Source organism: Mytilus californianus, unplaced genomic scaffold, assembly GCF_021869535.1.
Source record: "Mytilus californianus isolate M0D057914Y unplaced genomic scaffold, xbMytCali1.0.p SCAF_1, whole genome shotgun sequence".
Taxonomy (NCBI): domain Eukaryota; kingdom Metazoa; phylum Mollusca; class Bivalvia; order Mytilida; family Mytilidae; genus Mytilus; species Mytilus californianus.
In genome coordinates this window covers 112,148,129-112,176,031 of record NW_026262581.1, presented here as the reverse complement: position 1 = coordinate 112,176,031, position 27,903 = coordinate 112,148,129, and the positions used below count along the sequence as shown (strand labels likewise).

General features: G+C 31.7%; 1 protein-coding gene across 1 annotated transcript; it reads right to left on the bottom strand.

The window, feature by feature from the left end:
* On the bottom strand, window positions 1-27,195 carry LOC127711369 (MAP kinase-activated protein kinase 2-like). The gene is made up of 10 exons (XM_052217399.1): window positions 26,875-27,195; window positions 19,395-19,534; window positions 18,430-18,494; window positions 16,181-16,260; window positions 12,578-12,707; window positions 10,688-10,763; window positions 8,345-8,469; window positions 7,555-7,640; window positions 6,839-6,919; window positions 1-4,855 (listed from the first exon to the last, which is right to left on the bottom strand). The coding sequence occupies exons 1-10, from the start codon at window positions 27,028-27,030 to the stop codon at window positions 4,727-4,729; spliced, it is 1,068 nt and encodes a 355-aa protein (XP_052073359.1). The 5' UTR covers window positions 27,031-27,195; the 3' UTR covers window positions 1-4,726.
* Between the last annotated feature and the right edge of the window lie 708 nt (window positions 27,196-27,903).

The following is a 27,903-nucleotide window of genomic DNA, read 5'->3' as shown; positions in this document are numbered from 1 at the left end:
AAAAATTACAAATATTTTATTGTTTACATTTTCTCAATCATACGAAACAAAATATATCACAATTTCACAAGTATCTCTCTAATTGTTCAAGTATTCTTAACAATGAAACAAAATATAGTAGTGTTAAGTCAAGTATAATGATATAACAATCATGAAAATACAGTGTAACAACTTTCTAAATATATTTAATCAAGTAAGCAGTGTGGGTATTACTTATAACAACAGAGAACATGTTTTCATTTTTCACTTTAACATTACATAACAGAAAATATGTGAGATACAACACTCATACTTTTACTTCCTAATTTTGAGTATTTGGCTTATTGACACAGAAGAATGTCTGCCCTGATTTTGGAATCACCATCATATTCTTTACTTTACCCCTTTTCCAGAATCCCTATTTGTGTTTATTTTCCAAACTTTTTTGTGGACTACTTCTCAGATGTAAATCAAGAAATAAATCTTTCATTCAGAACCAAAACTATACTTATCAGCTTAGCATCATTAAGTCCTTAGCTTTTAAATAAACTGGACCACACTTTACATTACTTGCAATCAAGAAGTCAGTAGCACATATTAGAAAATAGCTGATTGGCTGATATCCTAGCAAAATAACCAAAATCATCAACATATCATTCAAACGCTTAACAAGACTGCACATGATGTTGTGCTAAGCATACCCCCACTTGTAATTTAAAGTATCAGATAACAGGAAGTAGGTGTCATACAGATCCAATGCTCACATGTTACAACACACCACTGATAAGCTGCTGACTAAATATGAAGTAGTTCTGTACAGTAGTACTTGAGAAAAGCGTGATGAAAAATATTAAGTTCATTCAAAATATTGATAAATTCAAAGTATCGGCAAACAGGAAGTAGGTATCACACAAATCTGAAAAGTTCTCACATGTAACAACTCATCAATGTGAAGCTGCTGATCAAGTATGAAGTTATTTTGTTAAGTAGTACACAAGAAAAATGTGACAAATGTTTTTTAGTTTGTTCAACATATTACAAAATCTAAAGTATCAATACAACATGAAGTTGATGTCCAAATTCCCAAATATCTGAATAATACTCATCACTGCAAAACTGCTGACAAAATATGAAACCATACTGTTCAGTAGTACTTAAGAAAAGTGTGACAGAAATATTTGTTTGACAAATAGACACACAGACAGACCAGGTGAATGCAATATAGCTTCCACTTTTAGAGTGGGGCCAATATGTTTCAAAAGAGCAACACATTGTACAAAGAAACTGCAAGTTCTCCATTTGTGAAGTAAATCATAATCCTTGACAGATTTCCACTGGTTATTAATTAAGAAATTATAAAATGGAAGCAATACAAGTATGCATATACTAATCCATTTAGATTACACAAGATCTGAGGCTTATATCTTAGCCCTCTAAAGCTACCGGTAATTACTGATTCATTGTTCGTGGAGCGATGACAAAATCAACACAGCAAGACACCTACAATCACTTTAGTCATAATAAACTTATGTTCGACAAAAACTGAAAAATTTACAGGGTTTGGAATCTATTTCTTTGATCTCTGTTCACTATTATAAATATCACAGTGTAAAAGTTGCAAGTTCATCAAAACCCATCTCCATGATCTCATAATGAAGCACATAACAATAATCTACCAACACTACTTAATGGTATTTATAAAGAAGTTGGACAAGATGCTTATAATAAATAGTGTGTCACATACTGAAAAAACAATCTGCTTTGATAACCTTACTTCTTCATCCCAGTTACAGCTAAATTTCTGAAGTGTCAAGTTAGTAAATATTTCGTTTAATTGATTGGTGAACCATATATTATTTATTTGCTATTATAAATATAACAAAAGTAGACAAACTGTTCCTACAGACAGTTCAATGATTCAACAGACAAATAAGGGCAATAGTTACCTTTTCAATTGCTAGTTTATACTTCATTTCATGGTCTACCTAACATACAAGATAACTTCATTATATTGCACTTTGTAAACACTTATAGATAGGCTGTGAAGCTAACAGCTACATGTAAATTTTACTACAACTATTATGGCAATAGATTTCTAAAGCTTTAAAAGAGTGCAGACCAGAATCTAATAAATAATTTTGCCAGATACCCGTGTTTTTTTATTGTGACCTTTCTAAAAGCTACAGAGATTTATATTTTCTTGGATATCAAATTCCTTTGAAAAAGTAATATGGATCAATTAATAGATTGAACTTCCGTCCTCTTTGTTCAGTTTCAGCATCCTTTGAAAAAAATCTGGACCAATCAGAACATACAAAACAAAGAAGTTCCCATAATGCAACATTATTTCTAAATTCATAGAAAAAAATACATTCCACATGTAAAATATGTTCACTAAATATATCAATATGTTGTTTCAAAAGGTTGTATTTATAATATGAATGGTATGAAATCACAACCTATTTTTAGTACGGTGTTTTATATATATATAATCAAGGTCATTAACTTTTATAAAGTGTCTACTTATAAAACAAATATTATAATGGATATATCAGGAAATGTAAACTTTAATTTCCTTGTGAGTATAACATTGTTTTGTATGAAGAGGTTATATTTTGTACTTATACTGTTCCATTTTCTCTGTCCATTCAGATTTCAGTTCAATTGTAAATAACACCTACATGTTATGTTTTGGAAAAATATTCAATACAAAAGCAGTTCTCTCTTGAATTCCCTTCACAATAATAACCTCAATGTCACAAGATCTGTACGATCTAATCATTAAGAAAAGTTTGTTTGAACTTGAAAGATATTATTCACAATAAGCATTTCTCAATTGTTCTCTCAAAGTCCATTTATGGCACTTGCTATCAATTTTCACATACTTAATATACTGTCTAAACGTGGGAACATTTTCTTAGTATGATTTCTCTAAAACTGGTGAAGATTGTAATAAATGCTCAGAATATTGCAATGATCTAGTAAATTTATGTCTGTATGATGAGGAAAAAGTTTCAATACTCAATACTGAACAATTTCAGAATAGTTGTTACTTGTATACATAAATTAACAGTTCAAAAGCATAGTAGTCAGTGCCTCAGAACTGACATGATTTCATCAAATATAATTCCGTTGTTAAATCAAGAGAAATTATTTAGATACTAAGGTTCAAACTCCCTCAGGCAAAGTTGACCTTGGATGAATTAAGATTTTAGGTCCATTTCGGTCATATTGCTCCTCACCTTGGTGTGGTAAATCCAGAAAGGTGCTTTAAATGCATGAAATTTATTATAAAGTATAATTTCATCTACATTATTTTTAAAATATCTGCAGTTTTCTGTCCATTGTTAGTTGCACAAAATTGCTGAAAATACCCTTCTTTCAGAAAAATTGATAGAAACGATGAATGTTTAGTCACTAAATATATTTATTGTCGAAATACAGTTTTCATGAAATCTTTCTTCTATCATGAAATGATATATGACAAAATGATATCAGACATATGATGAAAAACTTTCAACAACTAAATGCTTAAGAACTATATGTACCGGTATCCATTCAAATGTTTTATCAGTGATCCTCATAATGGTTATTCAAGGAAAATTTGCAAAAAGTAAGGGATGCTTGGTAGATTGACATTTTTGAAAATAATAATAGTACATGTAATTGGGCTCAAGACCATTATCACTATATAAAACACTTTTGATATTCTATTGAATCTGTAAAAAGGTGGGGTTATGAAAACAAATTCTGTTCAACCCTCTCCATCCCAATTTATTATTTTTTTCTTGTTTAGTCCTAACTTATGTAGAGGATCATGATAAATAAACTCAATCATTCCCAAGGTCACCGTACATTGGGCAAAGTCCAGAAAAATTGGTATGGTCCAGTTAAGCGATATGCATTACTGGACAAATGACCAGTAAAATTTTTAATTTTGTCCAAATTATGCATGTAAATGTCCAGTAAAATAGAATCTGGTCCAGTTAAGAAGAATGGTTTACTGGATTTCTCAAAGCCTTGAGAACCACTGTTAACTAGAAAGAAAGTTCACATTTATTACTTGATTCCACCAGGAAGTTCATCAATGTTATCAATGGCAAAACAGATATTTTACAACATTATTAATACATCATCTGTGTCAATTGTTATTCACTTAACAACATATATTTTTGAAGATACACAATTAGGGAAAAAATAAAAAGCTTGCTTTTGATAAAAATCATGTTTCCTTTTTTTCCTCCAGACTTAATTGGAAAAGGCCATTATTATTTTCTAAAAACTAGATGTGTCCAGGTGACACAAAATCCTGCCTGCAGAATTTAGAAGAATACTGTCATTCTGTGAAAAATTGCTTTAAATTGTAATAAACTATTTATGTCATGTAGCGACAACTTCCAAATTCGATACAGCTTTTTCCTCAGCTGATAGAAATTTAAAGACCTGGCATTTAATGCAATGCACATTCTCCAGAACTTTATTTAATGTTTTATGTTAATAAATATTCAGAAAAAAATATATCCATAGATGTTTCCATTTAAAAAAGTTCATCTAAAATATTACTATAACAAACATCATAACAAGTATATAAAACAAAAGTATGTTTTTAACTATCCTTTGAAAAACGATCAAAAAATCATATGAAGAACAAAACCATCTGAATAATCTGTTCTCCTCACTTATAAAGAATATTTTGCTATTCTCAAAATGACTAAATTGACTAAAATCTTCAACAATAGATGACATTTCAAACCATTTGTTCTTCGTTTCTTAGTTTTCGTTTTTTAAGTATAGGGTTGTCAGAGTCTGCTAAGTTCTTTATTGGACATTGTTCATAATCCACTCTCATTGTTGCTAAAGCATTTGTCATTTCCTCCTGCAAAGAATAAAGTAGCAAGCCATTAAATCAATGTCTTTTGGTAAAGAATCATACCAAGTATAAGTATTATTTAACTTAAACAAGCATTCTGAGAGTATTGCATGGCAATTCATAGTCCCCTACCGGTTAAAAATTAATTGTACTGGAACAAAATGCTAACTTGATCTATAACGTGTCATGGTGTAAACTATATAACAAATATCAAGTCAATATCTTCAAGTATGATGAAAAAAAGTGCGGAAAACTGATAATTTAAGTGAATTTTCTAAGTCCAAGGACCATAACTCTGCAAAAAAATCATCAAACCGAAACAAAATTCAAACTTGGTCTGTAACTTGTCATGATAAAACTATATACCAATTATCAAATCAATATCTTCAAGCATGACGAAAAAAAGTGCGGAAAACTGATTATTTGAGTGAATTGTCTAAGTCCAAGGACCATAACTCTACACATAATCATCAGACCGAAACAAAATTCGAACTTGATATGATGAAACAATGTTCCAATTATTGAATCAATATCTTCAAGAATGACGAAAAAAAGTGTGGAAAACTGAATATTTGAGTGAATTTTCCAAGTCCAAGGACCATAACTCTGCACAAAATTATCAGACCGGAACAAAATTCGAACTTGATCTGTAACTTGTCATGATAAAACAATGTACCAATTATTACATCAATATCTTCAATCATGACGACAAAAAGTGTGGAAAACTGAATATTTGAGTGAATTTTCTAAGTCCAAGGACCATAACTCAGCACAAAATTATCAGACCGGAACAAAATTCAAACTCGATCTGTAACTTGTCATGATAAAACACTATAGCAAATATCAAATCATCTTCAAGCACGAAGAAGAAAAAAATTGTGGAAACTGATTTGCCGGACTGACGGATGGACAGACAGTCGGAGTGCAAACCTAAAGTCCCCTTCGACTTCGTCGGTAGGGGACTAATAACAATATAATTTATGAGAAAAACTAGACAAAGTGATGCAACAGCATTCCACTTTGAAGTATCTGTATTATAACAAAGTCAATGTAGGACTTTCTTTGAGATATTATTCTGTCTGGGAGACACAAATGATGCCCCCGCAGATGCAGTGTTATTTTAAAATACACAAAGTTGAGCATGGGAGCACATAGGTCTATGGTTCACTGTAGGAGAAGTTATCCAGAAACTCTATGCATCTCTAATGCGAGTATATACTCCAAAATAACAAAGTTCAACTATCTCCCAAAAGAGCAAATATTAATAAAAATCAAAACCTTGACCAAATGCACACCTTCAACATATGTACAAACAGCCAGCAAAGTGAAAACTTCCTAGCATTCAAACTGTAGGAGGAGTTATGTGGAATAACTATATACCCATAATGGGATGGACGGAAGGATGGTCGGACAGGGGTAAAACAATACGACCCCCAACTTTTAGTTGTGGGGCATAAAAAATGTCAGACATGAACCAAGGACAACCACTTAATTATGGACACCTGACTTGGGACAGGCACATAAAGAATGTGGCGGTGTTAAACATGTTTGTGTGTGATTAATATGTGAACTTATATTGATAATGACTTTTATGCCATTTTGCTCGTATTATTTTGACAAGGTTTCCTTAAACTTAAATGAATGAGTGGTGTAGCATGTATTATGCTGACACAAGTTTCCACCTGGACAATAGACCTACTTGAACTTTGAGATTGAAATAAAAAGGTTTAATTCTTATTATGCTGTAATTGTTTGTACTTAATTTGACCAACTCAAAACATTAAAGTGTTGGTTACATGAATGAAATGGAGAGATAACTTCAACAGCAAGTTTTCACATTGTACTGAAATACAGTATGCTTCATTGCAAGCTTGATAGTAGGTAGTATATATCTATACCCATTCTTTACACTTGCAGCAGTGAGTCTATGGAGTATAATTAGTCTTTTATTTCAATTTCTATCCTACTATAACCACTTGAAGTTTTTACCTGTACATCCTGCCACATGTCTTCATCTTCCTTCAGTATTTTTGCAGAAAATAAAGGTGTATCAGGTACAACTGTATTGTCCTGGGAATACAAAATCAATAGATATGATGTCTTATGCAATTTTATTGGTTGTGTACCAGTTTAATTAGATTTCATAATTTTTTGGGTCAAAGGTTTATTTTTATAATATTAAATGTGTGATTCAAAAGAAAGTTTCTAATCCATTTTCAGATTCAATTATAGCAAACTACAGTCCTTTGGTAAATGTCTTCTTTTAAATAATCAAAGTCAGATAACTCTGACAAAATAGGAAAATTAAAGGAATACACTACACCTCATTTTTTTTAATAAGCAAGTCTTATTTCTTTGAGTTACAGAATTTGATAATATTGAGATTTTCATTACACTTATTTGGTTATTGTTTCATTTCCATCTTGACCGTTCCTCATTTCAGTGTTGTAATGAGTATTTTAGTATGTGACATATGTATGTCAAAAATTGGTAAAGCTTGGGAAAATAATGATTTATCTATTGATAAACTCTCCCAGAATGTTATTTGATCATACATCATGGAAGCCCCTATACATCAATAACTGATTGCAAGTTCAACTAAAATGTTCATGACTTACAAGTACTTTTGGTCATAAACTTTTTTAGTGAAAGGAGTCACAGAACTTTTATTTCATTGAATATTTTGCTGAATGTAAGGAACTTACTGATATCCATTTATTTGACATTACGTCTCCTATTGATAGTCTCTCTTCTGGAATTGTTTTCAACAAACCTCGTATTAAATCTTTTGCTGAAAAGGGAAACAAATTTTTAAAGAATAAAATCAAATTGTGTGAGAATTATTTTACTTTTCAAGATGAAATTTTCATGAAAAAGGCATAAATAAGTGTCAATATTGAAATTCCATGCCCCTTTCTGTCAATTTCTAATGTCTATCTAAAAGTAAAGGAATAGTCCTTTTATTGCGTGTTCTCAATCTTGTTCACTGGAAGGTCTTCAATGATGGGTCAAAGACAATCCCATCTAATTTTCTAGACTAACTAAACTTAACTCTTTCATTTGCGTAAAGAAAATACTTGAATTAAGAAAAAAAAAACAAAGTCAAAAGTCAAAATTTAGAATTCCCATGATGATTGATTTCCTTTCATTAAAAAGACCAGTGATTTGCATTCCATTTATTTTTAAGGGTACACAACACATTTCCCCACAATATTCTTCAAGTCTAGAAACACACCAACATTATCATTAGAGATTTAAAGTTAGTTGATTGATTGAATGATTGATTGTTGGTTGCTTAACATCCAGTGGGAGATTTAAAGTTAGTCACTGAATATACAATGTTTTGCCAAAAACTAAACATGATTTACATTTTAGCAAAGAAAAAATTCATCTACAATCATCTATACACAAGTTAATTATAAACTGTGTGTTGACATCTTAATATTACACAATATCTTATTCGCAGACAATGTTAGTCAAATGAAGTGTTCTTACCTTCTTTTGATACTTTACTCCACTCTGGATTAGGAAATTCATATTGCCCATTCCTAATTCTTTTTTTCATACCGGGTGAAATAGCTGCACCATGATTACTATAAAAAGGTGGGTAACCACATAATCTACAAAAAACACAAGATATTTAATATCAGAATAATATCCTTATTTCCAATGTTAGCAGTAAAAACTTGCTATAACTGGTTAGTCTTATTAAAAGCATGGTACTTTAGCTTTATTTTCTTTCTTTTTTTAACCAAATGCCAAATATCAAAATTCCACAGTGTTCCAGCTTGATCGTTTTCACAGAGCGGTCCGCCCCCCCTTTCCAGACTGCCACCCTGTGCCCTTTTTCTGACGCCCTGCCCTTTTTCGCATGTCCATGCCTTTATTGTCGTAATATTTTGATGAAAATACTATAATTCTACCTGTCTTCATGTATCTGACAAGTTTATGACCCTCCGCTAATTTACATTAATAGCAGGTGCTATAAGTTGTGATTACAGGTAATCCGCTTATCGCCATCGCATGGGTCACTAATTCGTTAATTAAACATCATAATTGACTATTATAATTATTTTTCCAAGTAATATTGGTCAGTCGGCATTTCAATTTCAATATTTCTAAAAAGACCACAATTTGCAGTTCGTTTATCATGTTTTTCCATAGATGTTTTTGTAGTTTCGTCAATTGAACAAAATTGTTTTTTCCGGAGGGTTCCATTTTAATTTCATAATTTCTCACACGATCACTTATTGCAGCTCGGATGACATTGTTTCATCATTTGAACGTATTTTCGTCACATTTTATTTAACAATTTCGATTAGAAAGATTAAAACTTAATTCAAAAATATTTTCAAGAGTCAAACGTGCTTTCTTTATCAAGTACCGCGCATGCGTGAACGTATCTTTATAAAGTTAATAGACACTAAAACGTTAAATACAAAATCTTTAAGTATCAAATTAAACGAGAGAGAAAAATATATTTCTACTGGGCAACTTAATTTTAAGAAATGATAATTTCCTGCCTTTTTGTTAAACACAAACCAATCCATAGATGAATCCGGATTCATTCTAAATTTATTATCCACTTATCACTTACTGTTTTCATTTTGTTTAAAAATCGAAAGTAAACGTGATCTATTCTTGATAAATTTAAAATAGACAGTCATTTTAATCGTTCAAAGTTTTGCTGTTTACATAAGACAATGTTTGACATGCCCTTTTTTAATTATCAATCAGCGTGCTAAAGTGCCCTTTTCATGATTGGCTCCCTGCCCTTTTGAAATCCTAACTGGACTCTGTTCCATATAAAAATTGTCAGTGGATAAATGTTTGAAATCTTGGGACCTCACATGAATTGGGTGGACAGTTAGACCAATTAACAAATCAATGGTTGCAAACTATAATTTAAACTGATTATAATGATCAGGTAAACTGTAATGCACACATACATGTCCTTGTCCCTAGTTAGAAACATCATCAGTTTTTGTCTTACGACATATCTTAATGATTTTGTTCTTCATAGAATTTCGTGTTTACAGCAGATCTTTGATTAGTTTTGTTTAATTTTAATTCAAACTTTTATAGAGCATGACATATTGTATAGACATCTGAGTATTGTTGAATATGTTGCCTTCTAGAAATATTTAGTTGTTTTTTGTCATTGGGTTGCTTTTACATTGACATTTACCCAACATTTCCTTTTATTCTAATCAGGCAAACTAGTCCTCCTTTCAAAACATTTGTTTACAATTAACTAAAAATCTGAAAACTGTTATACTTCAAGATATACCATAAATAAGGTTATTTTGATAGTTTGTTTAATTTTCATGTGGAAACAGTCAACATGATCTATAACATAGTAGTAGTTGTGACTAGTAAAACCATGTAATGTAAATTTTCTAATTCTCAACCTGCCACTTCAGCAAAAATTTGGCTGAAGGCTGGTATTTATGGACAAAAAAAAAAAGAGAAAATATAATAGCTAAAAATCTGCATTTAAATTTTACAGCTTTCAAAATGGTCAAAGGGTCATAACTTATAGAAGAGTTACTAATTGCATGCAATGTAAATCTTATATAATTTGCACATTTTAATCTGTCAAAATATAGACGGTTTTCATATATACTTTCTCTCCCTTGATCATCCTTAAATTACAGATGGTATAAGTGATAATGATATGCAAAAATGATTTTTTAAATCAGATTTAGGGGACTGGTCCGAAAATTCCAGATTAACCTTGCAATAGGCTGAAGATAATATCCCTTGAACAACAAAAATTTGATGTCTGTTTGGTATTTTGCAGGATTGCATTATAAAACAACAAATCACTATACTTACAAAATATACATAATAACACCTAATGACCACATATCACATGATTTGTCGTATTTTTCTGGACCCAACACTTCAGGTGCTGTAAAGACAGAACAAAACATGAACAACAAGTTAATAATATTGAATATTATTCATATACTGCAAATTCATTTCAGAAATTTTTGCTGTTTTTTTTATTAATTCAAATAATGTGACTGGGTGAATATTGCAATAATAAGAACTAGCATTCTGATATATGATACATATATTTGTTAACAGATTTTTTTGAAATCGCAACAATTGATCCTTCATTTCTGTCTATTCTTCAAATATTGCAATAATAAATGCATGCAGTAATTTCTGACTTTACAATACCATATATTATATACAAGAACATAATCAATCCAATAAGATATTAACTTAATAAAACTTATTCTTCATGTTGGCAACTTTTTCATGTATTTAAATTTTCTTGTTGGATGTAGTTCCCTATATTTTAATAGGAGAAATTTTCATGCATTATTCATGTGGCACAGAGAGAGATGGTTTTACAAGTCATACATCTCGAAAAAACTGGAAGATTTGTTTATTCGTTGGTATATACATCGCCTGTAGACATAAATTTGCTGTTGTATAAAAAGTTATAATAAATTGCTTCGCTGAGCGCAGCTGGATACGACCGCAGATGTCCAACCCTGAAAAGTTGGGCCAAAATGGACACAATATTCACGCTTGATTCAGGTCTGAATTTGGATTGTAACTAAATTTTTGACACATAATAGGTTTCTGACACAGAATAACTGTAGTCAAAGAACTTCAAATTGGTTATATGATTTGAATTTATATTCAATTTATTGCTTTTGTGAAATACACTATGCTGTTGCGAATTGACCTCCTCCCCCCTACCAAAAAAAATTTATTTTACCCCGGTTTTTTGCTTGTGTGCAATACACTATGCTGTTGAATATTAACCCCCCCAAAAAAATATTTTAAGAAATTTTCTTTTAATTTCTGAAATCTGAAATGAGAAAAATTGTCCCCCCCTCCAATTTTTTTCACCTCCCCCCTTTCCCTTATTCCCCAAAAAAATTCCTTCCCTCAAGATATGGTCAGTATCTCAATTCAAATTTCTAATGCAGTTTGCAACCAAAATTACCCATTTAAATACATCATAAAAGTTTTAGAATATAAAATGACATACATACTCATGGCTAAAATTAATATTCATTAATAGTAACTGCTAAAAATAAATTGACAGCTAATCACCTCAAGACAATCATCATTTCTTAATACAAATGTACATAATTTACAAGCAGTGTAAGGGAGGTAATCAACCAGTGTTCTTTAATTTGAATTGGATTACCTCCCTTACACTGCTTTTAAATTGTCTCAATTGTCCTTTAACCAGAAAAACCCTTGTTTTTCCCCTTTTTTTGCCCCTAATTACTAAATGGTTTGAGCCATAACCCCCCAAAGTCAATCCTAACCATCCTTTTGTTGTATGGAAGTTTGTGGTATAATTTCAGATTGATTCATACACTTTAACACAAGTTATTGTCTGGAAACTACAAAAATGCTTATTTGGGCCCCTTTTTTTGCCCCCAATTCCTAAACAGTTGGGACCATAACCCCCAAAATAAATCCCAATCTTCCTTTAGTAGTTATAAACCTTGTGTTAAAATTTTATTGATTTCTATTTACTTATACTAAGGTTATTTTCCGGAAACCATCTGTCTTCGGACGACGTTGACGACGACGACAACGTGATACCAATATACGACCAAAATTTTTTTAATTTTTGCGGTCGTATAAAAACTGTAATAGAATAGCTATAAACAGACAGTAGACTATTTATAATTAGTTTCCATACATGTATCATAAACTATATAAATAGTATAGTTTTGAATAACCTACCAACATAATATGGTGTATAACATGGTGTCTGTAAACTTTTTGTATGTGTAGTTATTTCTTTGGCAAATCCAAAATCCGTCAACTTTAAAACGCCTTCTGAAGATTTTCTTGTATATAGCAAGTTTTCTGGCTGCAAATACATAGATATAAAGTATAAAACACCTCAATAAGAACGACAGTCACTATCTGCTTCCTAAGATACTGATTTAAAATTATGCAGCACTACAGTCAGAATTGATTAATATACACTCAACAGAAATACTAGCAATCAAATACTTCCATTATCATAAAATTCTAGTTTATTTCCTTTCCCACCAAAAACAATAAATTAAAAGTAATGAGTAAATGTACTCCTACTGCTGCTATGTTTTTCAGTGACAGCAATTATTGCTGCCAGTCTTTTGTGTCCATAGATAAAAGAAATTCAGAGAGGAAGCTAACATATCCATGTCCCAACACAAATAAAACTAGAGTTAGGTGTCTAGTGATCACAGATCCCTTTCTTGCAGAAAAAAAAAACCTCTTTATATGTAAATGCCAATGGCAAAATCGATAATGAATGTGACCTGTAGTTTATGTATCGTAACTGTGTAAGATTTTGTTTTGTGGTTCTTGCAAAATCACCAGTAAACCAAAAAAGTCTAAGTGTTAATGTAACTAAATAACTTTTGAATGTGACCTGTGTTTTATGGTACCTGACAATGTGTTAAAGTTTCAAACGATTTGATCAAGAAGTATAGCAATTATTATCTGGAACCAGGAGAAAATCCATATTTTAAGGTAACTTAGTCATAAATTTCGAACAGTAAATTTCAAAATCATCAACATCGAACTTCAGTTTTATGGTTCATGAAATTGTGTAAAAGTTTAGAAAGATTTGGTCTAGTAGTACTATAATTATCATCCAGAAACCAAACTTGTGACTGACAGATGGACGAACAGATGTATGCATAACTTTATACTCCCCCCACCTTTTTTAAAGGATGGGATAAAAATAGAATGCTATAATTCCCCTCCCCACGAAATTGTTCCAATTTCCTGATTTTTCAGAACTCATCAAATGTTCTTATAAAGATAAACCTCCATTTCAAAATTGCAACAATACACTTTCTAAAAGAAAAGAATGATCACATGATATTTTGAGAATTATCTAATTAATCAATGTGTCTATGAAAAGAGTAAACCTAAGGGCTCACACTACTTCAGAATCATAGGGAGAAGTGACTTCTCTTTTTGAAATTGAGAGGGAGAAGTGGTGAGATTTGAAAGAGAAGTGCTTGTTCGCTCGCGGGGCTACAATGTTTGGATTCTACTATAATACATTAAGGGCCATATGTATCTTATCTTTTTTATATTGTTCAATTTGTACCTGGGAATACAATTAACATGATTAAAGTAACTGTTCAAATTTAAAGTTGTTTAATTTTATCATATCTAGTTGCACAATCAAATGAGTTCTCTTGTCAGAAAAAAACATTTAAATATCTGGCAATAAAAAATAAAATAAAATTCAATTAAAAAAAAAATACTCTGTTATCATGTTCATGAAATTAATTATTTCTCATTAAAAAGATATATAAATTTAACAGTTAAGCTTGGACATAATACAATTATATTAGTGTAATAGTCCCAGAGTTGAGCAACTTTAACTTATCAATTGGAACAATGCATATACATGGAAATATATACATTAATCAAGAAGATCTAACCAAAAGTATGTTAATGCGTGTCGAATGCGTAATTTTTCCTTTTGGGATCAATTTTTGTCTGTCAGTAGTGCCATTCAATGCGTCCGTAGTCATTATCGCAAGAATCCGGATTTCGGTCATAGCGGGTCAGTTTCCGATGAAATCCCGACCCTGATCCGTAATTGTACAATAGTATGCCCAATAATTTAAATGTCGGACAAAGAAAAATTTACAAAAATAAACGATGTTTGACACGCTATTTGGAAAGGAATATGACGTTTTTAATGCAATACATGGATAACAAGTTTACTTCAGGCAAATTTCATCAAGTTCTAATGAAGTAATAACTTATTTTGCCGAAAGTTAGAATGATTTCGTGTAACAAGTACCGGAAGTGATAACAAATTGTTTTTATTATAAAATAACATGCCACCAGCTTATAAATCAATGCTTTAACCTCTTTTTTGAAGAAAATAAATCGTTTATGCCTTGAATTTCTTTACTTTTAAATGAAAATTGCTGTTTCGTCAACTTGGTAAAAATTGAATATTGCCGATGACGAAAGCGACTGAAAGCAAGTATCCTAAACAACAGGGCGACTTGTTTTCACTTTTGGGGGTCAGGCAAAGCGAAGTGACGGACGGGAAAGCGACTTCTTCGCTCTAGTCGCCTGGTAGCGTGAGCCCTGAACCTAAGTCTGACAAAAAAACTATTTAGGTACTAACCCGGTGACAGAAAAATTAAGTGATAATTTTTTCCCTCACCCAAACAACAATAAACTGCTTCGCTGAACGCAGCTGGATACACCCGCAGAGGTCCAACCCTGAACAGTTGGGGCAAAAATGGACACAATATTCAAGCATGATACAGGTCTGAATTTGGATTGTAATTAAATATTTGACATATTATAGGTTGCTGAATAAATGTAGTCAAAGAACTTGAAATTGGTTATATGAATTGAATTTATCTTCAATTAAAGATTTCTAGCTGTTGTGCAATACTAAGTAAATCTGTTGTCAGACTATAAACAAATAAAGTTCAATTAATTCTCAATGTCATATTTGAAATTTATGAAAATCAATAGGGAGATTATATCAATAGCTTTAAATAATTCACCAAAGTTTCATGAGAACTGCTGAAAGCATTTTTGAGTTATTGTCCAAAAACTGGAAAATCCCCCCTTTTTTAATGAATAAAACCCCATGACTCAGAAATTTAAAATCTAAAATTTATAAAATTCTAAAGGGAGCTTACATCAACAGATATAAACAATTCACCAAAGTTTCATGAGAACTGCTGAAAGCATTTTTTAGTTATTGTCCAAAAACTGGAAAATCCCCCTTTTTTAATGAATAAAACCCTGTAACTCGGAAACATTAAATCTAAAATTTATAAAAATCGAAAGGGAGCTCATATCAATAGATATAAACAATTCACCAAAATTCCTTGCAAGTTGGTGAAAGCATTCTTGAGTTATTGTCAGAAAACTGGAAAATACCCCCTTTTTTAATGAATAAAACCCCAAAACTCGGAAACGGTAAATCTGAAATTTATAAAAAACGAAAGGGAGCTCACGTCAATAGATATAAACAATTCACCAAAGTTTCATGCATATTGGTTAAAGCTTTTTTGAGTTACTGTCTGACATGTTGATGACGGACAGACAGTCAACGGTATACCATAATAGTCCCGTAAACGGGCGTATAAAAATGATCTTGATTTCCAATTGTTCTGCTTATCTAACATACCAATGATTTTGATAGAAGTAAATCCTCAATAAGAATTGAAGGTGCTATCTTGGCATAACTCAACATTATCACGATTATAGCCAGATTACATGAAATTGTAGATCCAAAGAGCTTTCAACTTTACCCGTGAATATCACTGCTATGAAGATTAACATTTACATTCCTACCTTTAAATCTCTGTGTGCTATGTTCATGGAATGTAAGTAATGAATGGCACTAGCCACCTGAGTTACTATTTCTGCTGCCTCTGTTATAGAAAGAAGAAAAAAACAAGATTTTTAGAAAATTGAGAAACTCATATCTTAGATTTCAAATTCTCATACCTACTTCTTCAAACTGAAGGAGAATCTTTCAACAAAAATGGAACTGAACACAGCACAAAGTATTAGCTTCATTAGTTATACAAATGATATCCACATCCAGTAATTGTAAAACTACTCCTCTCATTAATTTGTTACTTTTCTGTTAAGAATCATAGTTAATGGATAAATTTCATAGAGATCAAATGAAACATAACACTGTGTCCCCAGACAACATCTTATCACAAATTTATACATTTTTGTCGAGCCTTCGACTTTTGTCGAAAAAGCGAGACATAGCGATCCTACATTCCGTCGGCGTCGTCGTCGTCGTCGTCGTCGTTGTCGTCGGCGGCGTCCACAAATATTCACTCTGTGGTTAAAGTTTTTGAAATTTTAATAACTTTCTTAAACTATCCTGGATTTCTACCAAACTTGGACAGAAGCTTGTTTATGATCATAAGATAATATTCAAAAGTAAATTTTGTAAAAAAAAAAATCCATTTTTCCGTATTTTACTTATAAATGGACTTAGTTTTTCTGCCAGGAAACATTACATTCACTCTGTGGTTAAAGTTTTTAAAATTTTAATAACTTTCTTAAACTATCCTGGATTTCTACCAAACTTGGAAAGAAGCTTGTTTATGATCATAAGATAGTATCCAGAAGTAAATTTTGTAAAAAAAAAAATTCCATTTTTTCCGTATTTTACTTATAAATGGACTTAGTTTTTCTGCCAGTTAACATTACATTCACTCTGTGGTTAAAGTTTTTAAAATTTTAACAACTTTCTTAAACTATCCTGGATTTGTACCAAACTTGGACAGAAGCTTGTTTATGATTAAAAGCTAGTATCCAGAAGTAAATTTTGTAAAAAAAAATTCCATTTTTTCCGTATTTTACTTATAAATGGACTTAGTTTTTCTGCCAGTTAACATTACATTCACTCTGTGGTTAAAGTTTTTAAAATTTTAACAACTTTCTTAAACTATCCTGGATTTGTACCAAACTTAGACAGAAGCTTGTTTATGATCAAAAGCTAGTATCTAGAAGGAAATTTTGTTCCATTTTTTCCGTATTTTACTTATAAATGGACTTAGTTTTTCTTCCAGTTAACATTACATACAGTCTGCAGTTTAAGTTTTTAAAACATTTATTAGATTCATAAACTATCCTGGATTTTTACCAAACTTGGACAGAAGCTACTTACAATCAAAAGATAGTATAGAGAGGAATATTTTTATTAATTTTTTTCCTCATTTTTGCTGAGCCTGTGATTAACAGCAAAAAGTAGGCGAGACACTGGGTTCCGCGGAACCCTTACGAATTTTTACTGTTATAAATCTGTTTATGAATAAAAAAAAAAAAATTAAAAAAAAATATTTTCAAAAATCTCTGAAGCTCACAAATTCTTTATAAATAATAGAACAGAATTCCAATGTTCCGAGTCCAAGGACAATAACTACATGTATAATAAAAAAATTGTTTGATTCCTTCAAACTTTTTATAAATATCTTTGAGAAATGTAGGTTTAAAAGTGTTTAAAATGCAATTTTCCATATAATCAATGTTTAAAAGGGGCATAACTCTTTAAAAATAGTTGATCATCTGATTTTCGAACTTGTCAGAGAAATTGCTGATATAAACCTCTGATATAAGTTTGATAAAATGGAAAGTATTGTACATGTGAGAGCACCTCAAATCAAACTTACTAAATCTAATGCTGAAACTGATCATTTACTTTTCTAGACCTTGAAATTAGAATTTCTAATACTAATCTTGATCTTCATCCCAATATTTTTGACAAACTGGACAACTTTCCATTCTTTTCCTTCATGGCGGTTTTTTATTGGCTTGTTAATTGTATATGGAGTGTACATTTCTCACTAATTTACATACCAGTGTGTTGTCTCACATTTTAATGAGTGTTATCTTTTGACTACTAACAAAACTAAGAAAAAAGTTAAAAGATATCATAAATTGGTAAAAAATTTGACCTAAAGTTGTTAAGCTTCTGTTTCATTAACAATTACCTCACAAATCTTTTCCTTCATTTTTTATTTTTCTATATTCTGCATGTGGTCTACACATTTGTATATTTAAATCAATATTTTTACCTCGTTCTGTGAATGCACTGTCAGCTCTTTCTTGTATTCGACTGAACAATTCTCCACCTTCCATACTAGAAAAAACAATATTGGAAAGAGTTCACATGATATCCAAACATATTGGTTATTTCATTCAAGTTGTAATATATACATGTTTCTTGTTTTTTCATTATATGTAAATTAAAAATATATTTTATGTCTCATTATTGAATGAACAGTTAACAGTTTTCTGAATGACTTAAAACATAAATGGCATACAAAGTTGAACAGTCTACCAACTAGTTTCAAACTTTTCATGGTTAAGAGTTGCCATTTTAATTTTGGGTTATAACAAGTCACCACCATAATCTTGTTTTTTTTCTGCTGCAAATAAATATGATGCAGCAAAAAAGGAAATGTAATTGTTATTTTGTTTCAAAAAGATATAAGCATCCACAGTAAACCAAAAATAAGATACAGATGATCAACAGGGAAAATTTTTGAGAAGGATGTTGGTCAGAGTAAGTAAATTGATGCTGACCAGTTTTGTATTACATGTTTATGATGACTGTAATGGTCAATTATCAATGATTTTGTTTTCTGGTAGTATTTATTGATACCAAACTATATCTCACATACACAGGTACATTATACTTCTCAGTGTTTTCTGACAATCTTTTCGACAACTTTTAACCTGCATACAATTACATGTAGTCTTTGCCAAAGTATTTCAAAATTCTAATATGTTAAATTTTACATTAGATTAGTTCAAACAACTGCTATATTTGTGTAATTGATCAGGGGTTCAAAATTAATTGCAGAGTTAAAATATTCATGAATTTTTGGATTTACAATTCAAAGGTCCACTATGGGATATTAAAGAGGTTTACACTCAGGAACGGAAAGGCCAAAATGTCGGACCTTCATTATTTTGAACACCTGATGAATCTAAAACTGATCACATATATATCATATGCATTTTAATCTTATTTTACCATTCCATCACTACTAGTAGACATCTCTGACCACTGTAGACATTTTCATAAACATCAATTATTCTGACAATATAAGGACATCCTGAAGCCCGCCAATGTAAATCAACTTCTCTTCTAGCCTTTGGCACATCCCGTAAGACCTGAAAGAAAATATAATGTTCATAATGGATATTTTCAAAGTGTTAAAACAAGATTTCTTAAAACATAATAGTCTTCCATAAAACAAACAAATTTTTACATTTAGTTTTCAAAATGTTAGTTGTGTTGAGAAATGTCAATTTACCTCGATTGATGACTGCTTAACAACCAGCAGCAGGTACTTTCATCTTCAGGATTATTACATATTTATTTCATAACAATATAGAATTTGCTATGTATTAGAAAGATTTAGTGTTTCCTACAGGTTTTGGTGTGGTGTAGCGCCCTGTCGTTTTTTCTTAAAGCCCTGCCGTAATTTAAGATAGGTTCTGCGATTCATCTTTTAGCAAGACCATTTTGAGTTATTTCCCTTCGAACGAAATGTCTTGCCTGCTTTACTGATCATTGATTTTATGTTGATAGTCCTAAATATAAAGCTTTATTACAAGTATCGCATAAACTTAACATGATCCAAGAAAATGAGGTCAAGTCAGATAAACCAAACCGGATATACATGTACACCTTACAATCATTCCATACACAAAATATAATTGACCTATTGCTTATAGTTTCTAAGAATCAAACTTAACCAGGAAAATATAACATTGACCAATGAACCATGAAAATGAGGTCAAGGTCAGATGAACCATGCCAGACAGACATGTACACCTTACAATCAATCTATGCATTAAATATAGTTGACCTATTGCTTATAGTATCTAAGAAACAAACTTAACCATGAAAATTTAACATTGACCAATGAACCATGAAAATGAGATCAAGGTCAAATAAATTGCTTCGCCGAGCCCAGCTGGATACAACAGCAGAGGTCCAACCCTGAACAGTTGGGGCAAAAATGGACACAATATTCCCGCTTGATACAGGTCTGAATTTGGATTGTTATTAAATATTTGACACATAACAGCAGCCTTCACGATTAACTTTTGAGTCCACAAGCCCGAAGCTCAATTTTTTGAAAATTTTAGTTGGATTCTGTTGGCTTTTAGAGAAGAATTTTACAAGTCCGAAAGCAATTTTACAAGCCAATGTTGTAGGACTTGTGGTTAAGCGTGAAGACTGTAACAGGTTTCTGACACAGAATAACTGTAGTCAAAGAACTTAGAATTGGCTATATGATTTGAATTTATATCTCAATTTAAATTTCCAATGGAGTTTGCAACCATAATTACCCATTTAAATACATCATAAAAGTCTTAAAATAGATAAAATGCTCCGCTGGGGCACAGCTTGATACGACCGCAGAGGTCGAACCCTGAACAGTTGGGGCAAGTATGGACACAACATTCAAGCTTGATACAGCACTGAATTTGGATTGTAATTAAATATTTGACACAGCATAGGTTTCTCACACAGAATGAAAGTGGTCTAAGAACTTAAATTTTTTTAATTTACCTATTCAAACCATATAATTATTATTTGCTTTTATATATAAATCAGAAATAACCAATTTAAAATGGAAAATTTTAAAGAAAAAAAAGGGAAACCCCCCCACCCCCCAATTTTTTGAACCCCCTTATGATTCATCACCCAAGGTTGGGCGGTAAATACCACCCCCGGTATTTACCAGTGGTATTTACCGGTATTTACCGTCCCGGTCAATACTCCTCAAGTGGTCAATACTGGCAAATACTGGACAATTGAAATTTTCATTGTTCTTTTGACAGATTTTTACTATCAATGTTAGTTAAATCTTAGTTGATAGGGGAAATTATTTTAATTTTATTCATAAGGCATGATTCAGTTTATAAAAAGGATTGATATTGGTATGTTTTATCAACTATTAGCATGAATAATGACTTATTCAGTTCTTATGGGTAATGATATAACATAGTTTAGGTATGAATATAAAATTGCTATATCAGTTATTTCAACATGTATAAAATATATATATTTTTTTCTTGAAAAGGTATGATTTTAACAGGTAAATAGAATTAAAGGTGACTAGATTATCAGGGCATTACCTATTAAATGGCAAGCAGGTGTCAAAAGTTTATTCAATATTACAACTGCCCCCCTAATAAATGTTGACATAACAGGAAAAAAGTCATAAAAGTTATTTTTGAAGACTGTTTAAAACAATTATTTTATTCCTGACTATTCAACTGTATGATAAATATCTTCTAAAACTAAATCATGTAAATACAGAAAATGGAAATTTTGAAGGATCTATACTTTGGCTGCTGTTTTTCTTTTTCTTTAATTTATTCTAATAATCACTGTCCATGATGTGTTCATGTATAATTTCAATTTATATAAGAAAAGATAACATTAAAAAAGTCTAATTTTGACTTGAAAACTTTCATATTTTCATGACTAACAGTAATTGAATGTACATGATGTAGGGCTAAATATCACAGGACAGAAAGTCACAATGCAATTTTGAAAGAACTATTTCTTTGATTAAGAAAAGACTAATTTATAAGACATTGTTTTATTACATTTGCTGAAATTACTGTTAAGAAAACAAGCTGTCATACTTTTTCATGACTGGCTTCATGGTACCAAGAAATATCCTTTGTAGGATTAATATTTAATAAATCTTCATTTAACCATGTTTATTATCAATCTCATAAACATTACAATGAATTCATTCCAAGGATTTTCCCTTACATATTCAAAAACTTGTTAACTAATTAATCGTGAGTTTTTGTCCTTTACAATTTGTCCATTTACCCTGTAGTTGACCAGGTAGGGACTGTATTTAATAGTAATATCTTATCAAAATTTCAATTGACCAGTATTTGCCAGTATTGACCAGTATTTGCCAGTATTTCCCGGTATTTACCGCTGGCCTGGTCAATACTAGTATTGACCGCTTTTTTGCCAACCTTGTGACATCACCCCCAAACTCAATCCCAGCTTTCCCTTTGTGGTATGGTACCTTGCAGTACAATTTCAGAGAGATCCATACACTTGAACACAAGTTATTGTCTGGAAACTAGAAAAATGCTTGTTTTTTGGCCCCTTTTTGGCCCCAAATTCCTAAACGTTTAGGGAAATTACCCCCAAACTCAAACCCAGCTTTCCCTTTGTGATATGGAACCTTGCAGTACAATTTCTTAAAGATCCATACACTTACACATAAGTTATTGTCCTGAAACTAGAAAAATGCTTGTTTTTTTGCCCTTTTATGGCCCCTAAATACTAAAATTTTGAGGGAATTACCCCTATAATCAATCCCAGCCTTCCCTTTGTGGTATGGTACCTTGCAGTACAATTTCAGAGAGATCCATACACTTGAACACAAGTTATTGTCTGGAATCTAGAAAAATGCTTATTTTTGGCCCCTTATTCCTAAACTTTTTGGGCAATTACCCCCAAACTCAATTCCAGCCTTCCCTTTGTGATATGGAACCTTGTAGAACAATTTCATAAAGATCCATACACTTACACACAAGTTATTGTCATGAAACTAGAAAAAAAATGCTTGTTTTTTGCCCCTTTTTGGCCCCTAATTCCTAAAATTTGGAGGCAATTACCCCCAAAATCAATCCCAGCATTCCCTTTGTGATATGGAACCTTGTGATACAATGTCAGAGAGATCCATACACTTACACCCAAGTTATTGTCATAAAACTAGAAAAATGCTTGTTTTTTGCCCCTTTTTGGCCCCTAATTCCTAAAATTTGGAGGCAATTACCCCCAAAATCAATCCCAGCATTCCCTTTGTGATATGGAACCTTGTGGTACAATGTCAGAGAGATCCATACACTTACACACAAGTTATGTCTGGAAGTTACAAAAATGCTTATTTTTGGCCCCTTTTTGGCCCCTAATTCCTTAGCTGTTGGTACCATAACCCCCAAAATCAATCCCCACCTTCCTTTTGTGGTATTGAACCTTATGGTAAAATTTCAATGAGATCCATTCACTTAAACTAAAGTTAGAGTGGGAAAACTGATGTGTCTTCGGACGACGATGCCAACGTCATACCAATATACGACCACAAAAATTTTTTTGCAGTCGTATAAAAATGACATACATAATCATGGCTAAAATTAATATTCCTTAATCAGCATTTTTAATAGTAACTTCTAAAAATAAATTGACAGCTAATCACCTAAAGACAATACAACATTTCTTTATACATAATTTAAAAGCAGTGTATGGTAATCCAAACATAACATTGTACTTTTAAGTAATTATCCATTAACCAGGAAACCCTTGTTTTCCCCCTTTTTTGACCCTTATTCCTAAACGGTTTGATCCATAACCCCCCAAAGCCAATCCTAACCATCCCTTTGTGGTATGGAAACTTGTGGGACGTACGTATGTACAGACGGACAAGGGTAAAACTTAATGCCCCCATCCGCTAGGGCGGGGGCATAAAAATAACATTACAAAAAATCTTAACTTTTTTTTCACAGAACCATGAAAATGAGGTCAAGGATAATGGACATATGACAGATGGAAACTTCATAACATAAGGCATCTATATACAAAATATGAAGCATCCAGGTCTTCCTACTTCTAAAATATAAAGCTTTTAAGTAGTTAGTTAATGACATTTTTAGCTATATCGGTTGATTACTCAAATGAGGGATTGTTACTCATTTGAGGAATAGTTCCCCATTTGGCGGGTTGTCCCCAACCTGTTTAATTACTTTTCAAATAAAAAGTTACATGGAACTTGGTGCAAATATTTTGATGCTGGTTATTTTTCTGGTGACAACTTTTTGTAGCCCAGGCCAGTCCATGGAATCATGCTTATATAAAACATTCAATAGAATACAGCCATGGATCACTTAAATAAACAGGTTTTAAGCAAGGCTTGTTATATGTATCTAAATTGAAAGGAACCATCTTATACACTCAAACAGAAGCCTGAGGCAAACACCCCTCTGGGCAGCTAATTATCCAAATAATTATAGACTGCACAACATTGGCTCAAGAAATGAACTTTAGTCCTGAAACAATATTTAAAATAGAAAACCTGAGTAGAGATCTGTGCTATGGACACCATACTCGTAGAATATTGTTGCAAAAGAAGACTTAGCAGAGCTCCAGATAAGAATTCACAAATTGGGGTTTTTACCCACCATTTTTTTATGTAATTGGGTGATAAAGTTTTTTAATTGCATTATCAATTCCAATTCACCCCTCAAGCAAATATCAAATTGGGTTTTTCACCACCAAGCTCCTTAATGTATTGGGTTTTTTCATCAACACAATATTGAATATTTAGACATGTTATAATCACATTATATCAACCCCAGATGTGTTTCCATCTTAAATGTGTTTCTTTCTTTGTAGCCTGAATATGTGCTATTATAATTGGGGTCCATGTAGGTGTGGCTAAGTGTTTAGATTTTTGTGTAATATATGTGAAATTTAGGTGCTGTAAGAAAGTTTTGCTAGTCCTTTCACCTATTTGCCAGATCTACTTTTTAATAAAAATAAAAAGTAGTTTCCAGATTTAAGATATACCCCAAAACCTTGAGGTTTATAGGGTGGTTTATAATGACGGAGACCACATTCAACTTAAATTTACAAATAATACTGCAACATCAAGTAAATAAATGACAATGTTATACTGCACTTGCCAATATAAGACAACTATCTTAAGCATCTAGAACAATTAGACCAAAACAAAGAAAGTGTCAAGCTGCATTGACGTAAAAAACGGATATGTGTATTCACTCATCAACTAAAATGAAAAAATAATATATAAACTGTTTTCGTTTAATTCAATTTACATAAATCTGAGTTAAGTTGTCCCTTATCAGAACTTTTGGTTTCCGATGCTTTCAAACTACATATCATGTCATAATTGATTTGGCCTTTCACTTTTTCCAAATGATTTCGTTTTTGACGGAACCCCGTGTTTATCGCTCTAGCAATGTTCTCGTTATGGTACGCAAACACGCCCGTGGGTTCAATGGCCGCTTCCTAAAATCACTAGCTAAGTCTTGTTATCATCATAACATTCCCTTAGCTATCAAAAAGAAGCCGAAAACATGATTCACTTCAATATTTTTACCGGACATTTACTTTCGTTTCAATTCATTGTATGTTATGATAAATCCCGAGCAATTCGAAAAAATATGACAGCATGTCACACGCTAATTGGATAAACGCCGAGAAGATCGAAATGTTTTCATAAACACGTGTACCTTTTGAGCAATGGAAAATTCCGACAGGGACCCATTACAGCTACTTGATGCAGGGCTCTATTTTTAGAACGAAAGGACATTTCCAATTATAAATATTATTAAAATAGATTTACGCGACGACTGTAATCAAGTAAGGGTAAATAACGCAAACGATAGCGAATAAAAGCGTTAAGAACCCATGTTTTTGGCATATAATTGGGTTTTCCTTTGAATTAATTGGGTTATTGAACCCTGCAATGGGCAATTGCATTGGGTTTTTAATTATTTTTATTGCGTGATCACGCAAATACGCAGCTTATCTGGAGCTCTGACTTAGACTACATGAAAAGACGACTAAGACTTCAAAATGTATATGAAGTGATGTTAACCCAATGGGCACAAATTTGTCTTTTTACATTTTATTTTCAATTTTACTAAATTTAATATTGAAATTACAAATAAGATAAGGGTTGAGAATCCTAGATAAGATTAAGACCACAGGTTGAGGACACTATCACATGTATCATGTATAAACCTGTAGAAGTTACTATTTCTTACATATAATCATAATTTTAGGGTTTGAGTTACTTTTAATTTTTATGAGTTACTATATACATGTAATTAATGCAATTAAATCTAGTGATGTAAATATTCCCACTGTAAATTTTTTGAGCTCAAATTTTACTTTTTGTTCTTTTGTTTTAAAGTATCTTACCATAACTAATGTCTCCTTAATGTATAATAAAAAGATAAATAATGGCCTGCTGTAACTATATGATATCCCCTTACCACCTTTTCTTTTAAGATAATTTAATATTTTAAAGATAAGGTTTTTAAATTTTACTACTGTGTGACACCGGTGCTCCAATGCAGAGGAATTTACGAAGAAAAGAAAAGAACCTGTCTGAATAGATGACAGTAGAATAGCAGAGGTAAAAATATGCACTAGATAGGAAAAGTTTTTCAGAGAAAATTTTTACTAGCCCTCCTAAATTTTCACAGACCTGGGATAATGGGATTGTGGTTAATCTTGAAGACTGATTACCTGATAAATGGGGGTAATGGCATATTATTAGGATCACTCTAAAGCTGTTCACATACTGATAAATTAAAATAAAATAACATTGGAAAAATGTCCATCTGAGAGAGTTATTCATTTGGGAAAACTGTTATCGATATGATCAGCTTTCCCCTACTGTGTAACTGTGTATAATTTTTATTTATGATACCTTTAAGGCACATTTTTGATTTGTTGTCTTCTGGAAACATTCTACAACTTTTCCGTTTATACCAAGCCCTAAAACACTTCCGGTTATTCGGTAATCATCGCTAATGGGGTTCTTCTTCGGTTGTAAATTTCTGTATATAGGTACATTTTGTATCATACTGGAGAGCCTTTTCTTTATGAAACCGAAAATTTTGATGTTTTTTTTTATGTCACAGTAACTCAATGTAATGTGTAAATGGTCTTTCACAATACTATTAACAGTGTGTATAGACTCATTGATAATCTGTCTGTGTGTCCTTGTGACAGGAAGTGACTGGATGCCTGTTCATTTCGACCAAGAACCAGATATTTAGAGATAAATTGATTACTGTTTTTTCGACCAAAGAACATTGTTATTGGAGAAAAAAAAATCCTAACTAAACTCTTCCAAAGCAACTCATGATTTTAAACTGAACTTTTATTTTAGAACAACATTGATTAAGAGAAAAAAAATGTGCCGTTTTTTTAGAGGTACGGGATTCGAAGTTATGATCATTTCATTTAAGTAATTTTGTATACCTTATATTAGACTTTCTCAGGGTTATCTTCATACGAAACCAGTGACCGTCAGGAAAGGCTGAATGGCGACTGGGGAAGACCAGTGACGCTGGTGGGACAGCTGGCAGCCGGGAATAGACTGGTATGGGCACTCGGGGTCAGCTGAAGATTTCAAAAAGTTTAGTAAACTTAGAAATCATGTTCAAAGATCATGCAAAACTGCAAAATCTGACTATTACAGCAGTGAAATTGAAGAAAACAGAAATAACCCAAAACAACTTTGGAAAAGTTTTAAAAATTTAGGATATCAAAAAGATCCCAAATCAAATCCTAATATAGTATTAAATATTGATGAGCAAAACTGTCACGATAACAAAAAAAAATATAAAATAATTTTAACATGTATTTTACAACTATCGCTGCAAAATTGGCAGAAAAACTACCAACTGCAAAGGGTTTATATAGTGCTACTACAAATATTGTTAGATCCTTT

Excerpts from the sequence above, each read along its gene's own strand:
- LOC127711369 (XM_052217399.1), bottom strand. The coding sequence starts at position 27,030 with ATGATACAAAATGTACCTATATACAGAAATTTACAACCGAAGAAGAAC. Across the intron at positions 12,708-16,180 it reads TAGCACACAGAGATTTAAAG|CCAGAAAACTTGCTATATAC; the intron begins GTAGGAATGTAA and ends ATGTATTTGCAG. Across the intron at positions 7,641-8,344 it reads GAGTAAAGTATCAAAAGAAG|CAAAAGATTTAATACGAGGT; the intron begins GTAAGAACACTT and ends TTCCCTTTTCAG.